Below are 6,832 nucleotides of genomic sequence, written 5' to 3' on the forward strand. Positions count from 1 at the left end.
CTTTGATTCGACATTTTCACCATTCTCTCAATCTCTACCGACCTTTTTAAGTCATCCAATTGGATGATAAACTTTCATCTCTTTCGATTCTTTTTCATTATTAATAAATTGATGATCAAAACTGATAAGATAGCTTAAAAATTAATTAGCAACACTTCCATTGGCTTCCCAAGTGACCTCGATTTGCATTAGTTTCCTTCACTGTATACTTGACATTTTTGGTTCGCTGTTGTCAAAGGGATAACTTTGAGCAAAGTCATACCTATAACCGGACCCATGTTTTATTACCTCAACTGACACACATTCCTTGCAGACTTATATATTTCTTCCACGCGCTGCAAAAAGTGCATATTTATTTACACAGGCAAACCCCATCAATGGTCCCTTTCTACTCTTCCCTCCAACTTCAATCACTGACATGCAATGCAAGTTTGCCTGAAATCACAGATATAAAAAGGACCAATAATGACCAAAGGAGTCATTTTCGTACATTTTGAAGGCATTTGGCTTCTTTAGATTGATGGTTATAGTGGAGCCTGTCACTGCTCTTCTCCTTCAAAGAGAAGTAGGTCCTACAGTGCAGCTGAATCACATTTGATACAAGCCCTTATTTCAGTCAAATTATTGAGTTCACCTGTGCACTTCTTTTTCTTCTTCTAACATGACAATGGATCACTAAAAACACTACTTTTATTAGGTACCAAACGAAACAAGTCATGCTAAAAGTTGTGAAATATACTATATTTTGTGCATGTACAGCTTGTAAATGGTTTGGAATGATTTCCTGAATAGACCAGATAACACATGATTAGTTGCAACTTTGTAAGTGTTTCAAATCTAGTATTAAAAAATTGGGAAAAGTCTTGCTGAATTTAGGGGTATGTGACAACAAAAAGAAACAAGCGTTTAAGTGAACTTTAAACATGTCTTTTTTTCTTTACTGTTACGTACTCCTACAGCAAAACTTTTCCCTAAAAATTCAAGTTTTGTTCATTTAATAGTCGTGACAAGTAACCAAAATGTTGTACCATATATGAAGTTAAAATCTCATAACATAGTTGAAGGCATGCAAAAAGAAAAATTAGTGCACCTATTTGCAATCAAGAACTGAAATGTTTAAAATCATAAAAATCTTAATTGATTATCCAGAATTAAACCAGTATTTAATTCAAATATACTTTGATCTTTATCTTTAGGTCTTTGCATCTATATTCCTTGATTGGGAAACAGCACTTGTGAATCCTTAAAGCCCCATCTATGCCCAAAATATGACTTGAGAAAACCAAGAAGACAAAATAATTTTTAATCTCCAAGAAAGACCAGTCTCCAACCAAAAAAGAAAAAACTGTCCCAGCATGTGCCAAAACCGACCACATTCATCGCACGTACGTGTGCCCAGGTTTTCCTATGAAAAAAAAAAAAAAAACTACCATAAAAAGGTTAAAAAAGTTGGTACCATCAACTGTGTACATAGGCCCTCTTTCTCTGTTCTTTATAGAGATTCAGTCTTTCACAGATCACAGTCCCACATACAGAGTCACCTACTTTCTATATTAGCTAACACTTCAGCTTCCTTAGCCTCACTGAATCACTTTTCATATTTTTTTATTATTCTAGTAAAAACATAGATTTTCATTGCAGCACATTGAAGAAAGCTCTTAATTCTCTCCCACTGTGTCAGGTCAGTCATCAGTGTTGAACTGGAGTTTTGAGTGTGAGTATGTTTGTGTGTTGTGTGTGAGAACTAGAAGTACCTTCCATTTCTTTGACATGTTCAGTTCAAGTTCAGCAATGCTTGTAATAGATATTCTTGAAGTTGGTTTTAGTAGTTGTTGAAAAACTGTGTTTCTCTCAGAGTAAGTAGCGGTTGTTGAGACTAATGTACAAGTTTACTTGTACTCTGAGCTAACTTCTTCTACTTGGTCTTTTCATGGGTATTTTTTGCAGTAGATCTGCTAGTTGTCAAATATCAACTTCTCACCCATTTTCTCAAAGTTCATTCTAACACATGTATGATTTCTTTTCTCTCAACGCTCTGTTTGGTTGCCTAGAAATTCATAAATAGATAGAAAAATGCAAACTTTGACATTGTGTTCTAGCCGACCTTAATGTGCCTACTAAGCTTTTGCGATTGTTTCTTGATTTCACTTAGTGTAAACCCAAAAATTTAACCAAGAAATCATAAAGTTTCAAGCTTTTCTTTCTTTCTTTCCCTCTCTCACAGAATAAAACGGAGGGATGTGTAGTAATAGTAACTTATGCTTTCTTGCTTTGATTTTGCAGGTTGTTGCACTTTCAAGTTCAAATCTTTCAAGGAGATACGCTAAGTGTTACTCGATTACTTTGTTGTGTGCTAGAATTGATTAGCTTCTTTTCTCCTTAAATTCCTTCCTTTCTTGGTTCATAACAATTACAGTAGCCTACTTCCTCTCTCTCTCTTTGATATCTTTTTTGAGTCATCCTATGTGTAAAATTGGGAATTTGGGTCATTGACAAAGTTGAGTTTTCATTAATAGTCATATAAGTTCTGTAACTCCTTATTTTGCTTCAAGATTTTGGTCTGAAAATCCCAATTTTCTGCATCCCCTCTGGTTTATCAGTGTAAATTGAAAAAAATGCAGAAGCCACAGCAACCTATAGAATTTGCTCTTAAGGAGACCTCGCCCAAAATTGGCGCGGGTGCAATCACTGGTGACAAGCTCTCTTGTACGTATGACCTTGTTGAGCAAATGCAGTACCTTTATGTTCGTGTTGTCAAAGCCAAGGATTTGCCTGGTAAAGATATTACTGGTACTTGTGATCCCTATGTTGAAGTGAAACTTGGAAATTACAAGGGAGTTACTAAGCATTTTGAGAAGAAGTCCAACCCTGAATGGAATCAGGTTTTTGCTTTCTCAAAAGAACGAATTCAAGCTTCGGTTTTGGAAGTGGTGCTGAAGGATCATGATGTTGTGCTAGATGATTTCATGGGCAGGATTATGTTTGAACTCAATGACATACCGAGACGTGTTCCACCAGATAGCCCATTGGCGCCACAGTGGTATAGAATGGAGGATCGGAAGGGGGATAAGGTTAAAGGAGAGCTGATGCTGGCTGTTTGGATGGGAACTCAAGCGGATGAGGCATTTCCTGATGCATGGCATTCAGATGCTGCCACTGTTGGCCCTGAAGGTGTTGCATTAATTCGATCAAAGGTGTATCTTTCCCCCAAGCTTTGGTATGTGAGGGTCAATGTGATTGAAGCTCAAGACTTGGTCCCTAGTGATAAAACTAGATACCCTGAAGTTTTTGTGAAGGCTATTCTTGGAAATCAGGCATTGAGGACTAGAACGTCACAAATTAAGGGTATCAATCCCATGTGGAATGAGGACTTGCTGTTTGTTGTTGCTGAACCATTTGAGGAACGCTTGATTCTGACTGTGGAAGATAGGGTGGGATCAAACAAAGATGAAATCTTGGGGAAGTGTGTGATTCCTTTGCATAATGTACAGAGGAGGTTAGACCATAAGCCTGTGAACACTAGGTGGTTTAACCTTGAGAAGCATATAATTGCAGAAGGGGAGCAGAAGAAGGAGACTAAATTTGCAAGTAGGATTCATTTGAGGCTATGCTTGGATGGTGGGTACCATGTTTTGGATGAATCTACACACTATAGTAGTGATCTTAGGCCAACAGCAAAGCAATTGTGGAAGTCCAGCATTGGGATTTTGGAGCTGGGGGTTATAAGCGCTCAAGGGTTGATGCCAATGAAGACGAAAGATGGCCGGGGAACAACAGATGCTTACTGTGTTGCTAAATATGGGCAGAAATGGGTCCGGACAAGGACAATTGTGGATAGCTTCATTCCAAAGTGGAATGAACAATACATTTGGGAGGTTTTCGACCCATGTACTGTCCTTACAATAGGAGTGTTTGATAATGGTCATATACATGGAGGGGGGAAGGATTCAAGAATTGGGAAGGTAAGGATTCGGCTATCAACCCTTGAAACTGATAGGGTTTACACGCACTCATATCCACTTCTGGTCCTACATCATCCTTCAGGGGTGAAGAAGATGGGTGAAATTCAATTGGCTGTGAGATTCACATGCTTATCTTTGATTAATATGTTGCACATATATTCACACCCATTATTGCCAAAAATGCACTACATTCATCCCTTGTCTGTTCTTCAGCTTGATAGCTTGAGGCACCAGGCTATGCAAATTGTTTCCATGAGACTGAGCCGTGCTGAACCACCATTGAGGAAAGAGGTGGTGGAATATATGCTCGATGTGGATTCACATATGTGGAGTATGAGGAGGAGCAAAGCTAACTTTTTCAGAATTATGGGTGTTCTAAGTGGGTTGATTGCAGTTGGAAAATGGTTTGATTCAATCTGCCATTGGAAGAACCCTCTTACGTCCATTCTAATTCACATCCTTTTTATTATATTAGTCCTTTATCCTGAACTCATACTTCCAACTATATTTCTGTACCTTTTCTTGATTGGAATTTGGAACTACCGGTGGAGAGCTCGACACCCTCCTCACATGGACACACGGCTGTCACATGCTGATGTTCTTCATCCTGATGAACTCGATGAAGAGTTTGATACATTCCCTACTTCCAAGCCAGCAGATACAGTTAGGATGAGATATGATCGATTGAGAAGTATTGCAGGGAGGGTTCAGACAGTGGTAGGTGACATGGCTACTCAAGGGGAAAGGTTTCAATCTCTGCTCAGCTGGAGAGACCCAAGAGCGACCACTATATTCGTTACCTTTTGTTTCATTGCTGCCATTGTTCTCTATGTTACTCCATTCCAAGTTATTGCCCTTCTCACAGGATTGTATATCTTAAGGCATCCCAGGTTCCGCCATAAACTTCCTTCCGTGCCACTCAACTTCTTCAGAAGGTTACCTGCAAGATCGGACAGCATGTTATAATACATCATATATGAGTTCGAATTGCCTCCAAAGCTCTAGTCTCCCCCCACTATCAATGTTGCTCCTAAAATTTGTGAAGATAATATTGCAGCAGGTAGAGCAGCAAAGAATGAATCTTTCTTTCATTAATGTTAGTTGGCTGTGAGTACATGGTCCTGATAGTTTGTAATTTTCCTCAGTTTGTTATTTATAATTGTCCGTTGGGATTAATGAATTTTGATTTCTAAGTTTCAATTTGAATATAATCGATGTACAATCGTCACCTAATATATGCATGTTGCTTCCCAATAGTTCTCAGTTTTTTGGGACTCTAGAATAAGGTCTGATGTAACTCAGGGCTTTATGAATGAAATTGTTCTTTCTGCTTTCATGACATTCTAATTTCCAACATTGTTTAGAAATGGAATTGGTGTTATATTTACAAATGAAGGTGATTTTTACTGACATCATATGCTAAAATCCCTAATAAGGGTTATGAAATTTTAAAGACTTAATATACATTGCATATGAATGGGCTTAAATTAAAGAGCTAGGGCCGCGGCAAGAGTATCTCACAAACTTGAGTTCAAGACTATAGATGGGAACACCGAGGTTATTATTTGCAAACCAAGAGCCTTGTGTCTCAGAGATTTGTTTGGTCTCTCTAATTGAATCCTCCCTCATCACTTGTAAGCCATATATATATATATAATATCATCTGCAGCAAGGTGCATTAGACACAAAACATCCAGCTTCACTGCAAGTCTCTTTTGCAGACTGGAAATCAAGGCTGCCTTTGTCATTTGGGCGCTAGCTTATACCTATACACATAACATATGCGTAAAAAAAAATTAAAAAAAAGAAAAAGAAAAGAGGAGCTAGGTAAAAAAAAAAAAGCAATAAAATTCAAACCCTTTGATAATACTTTTTATATTTCTTAGGAAATACATACATATATATATATATATATATATATATATATATATATATATATATAAATACTTTAGATATCTCAAGACTAATATTTATAAATTTAAAAAAAAAAAATCCATGCAATACACGGGCAATAACTAGAATATCTAAAGGTTTGGCTCACTTTCAGTACTTTTTTAACTGAAATCTCATTTTGTTTTAATGAGAGACTGACACATCACCCTGCTAATTAAATAAGATGTGGAGATTAAAACTTATTACCACTTTGCCATAGTATATTTAAAACAAAATAAAATATTAAGTTAAAAAAGTAGAGGTAAGCCAAACCCAATAACTAAAATCTTAACTGTAGCATTTATTCTCACCAAACTCTTGTTGAGCCATAGAAGCCTAGTGTAAGTGCACAGTTGCACCTGGACCCAAAGACAACTGTGGGCTTAGGCCCAATGAGCCTTAAACAATGAAATTTGTAGAGTATGAATTTGAAATCTAGTCTAGGGATGCTGGAAACTTAATAAACAGGCTAAGACGTAAAAATACTTGCGAATAGTAAATGATTATGGCAAAGAAACTTCTTCAGATGTAAGCCGAAGAAAATTTATGTATTATTTCTCTGTCTTCTTTGAAGGTTACAATTCTTAGTCCCTATTTTTGATCACTGATCCCCATTTCTTTGCCCTCCACTCTTCTTAAATACTTCTTCTCTTGGTGCTTTATCCACGTGTTGCACAAATCTTATCCTCTCCCTTTGACACCACCTTCTTCAAGAGTTTAAATAGTAATCAGAAGGTTTAGTTCTACTGTTCAGGAGTCACTTCCCCATTAATGCGGCCAAGGAGGTAGGTGCAGGATCTTTAATGTGGAAGTGGCAGCCTTTTTCTAAGATATTTCTCTAACACCGGTGCATCTAGAGGGTACAGGGATCCCCCTCTTAACCAACAGTCTTCCTGGAACTCTGCCTTGATCTTTCTAGCGAATCTTCAAGTCATCCC

General features: G+C 37.4%; 1 protein-coding gene across 3 annotated transcripts; it reads left to right on the plus strand.

The window, feature by feature from the left end:
* The first annotated feature begins 1,455 nt into the window (after positions 1-1,455).
* LOC142608105 (multiple C2 domain and transmembrane region protein 5) lies at positions 1,456-5,301 on the plus strand. 3 transcript variants are annotated; one of them, XM_075779809.1, is made up of 3 exons: positions 1,456-1,681; positions 1,948-2,010; positions 2,284-5,301. In XM_075779809.1, the coding sequence occupies exon 3, from the start codon at positions 2,616-2,618 to the stop codon at positions 4,926-4,928; it is 2,313 nt and encodes a 770-aa protein (XP_075635924.1). In that variant the 5' UTR covers positions 1,456-1,681; positions 1,948-2,010; positions 2,284-2,615; the 3' UTR covers positions 4,929-5,301. The 3 variants fall into 3 exon arrangements, with proteins under 3 accessions (XP_075635924.1, XP_075635925.1, XP_075635927.1); XM_075779810.1 differs by having other exon boundaries at positions 1,951-2,010; XM_075779812.1 differs by lacking the exon at positions 1,948-2,010.
* Positions 5,302-6,832: the final 1,531 nt, after the last annotated feature.

Source organism: Castanea sativa, chromosome 8, assembly GCF_040712315.1.
Source record: "Castanea sativa cultivar Marrone di Chiusa Pesio chromosome 8, ASM4071231v1".
NCBI classification, from domain to species: domain Eukaryota; kingdom Viridiplantae; phylum Streptophyta; class Magnoliopsida; order Fagales; family Fagaceae; genus Castanea; species Castanea sativa.

Excerpts from the sequence above, each read along its gene's own strand:
- LOC142608105 (XM_075779809.1), top strand. The coding sequence starts at position 2,616 with ATGCAGAAGCCACAGCAACCTATAGAATTTGCTCTTAAGGAGACCTCG.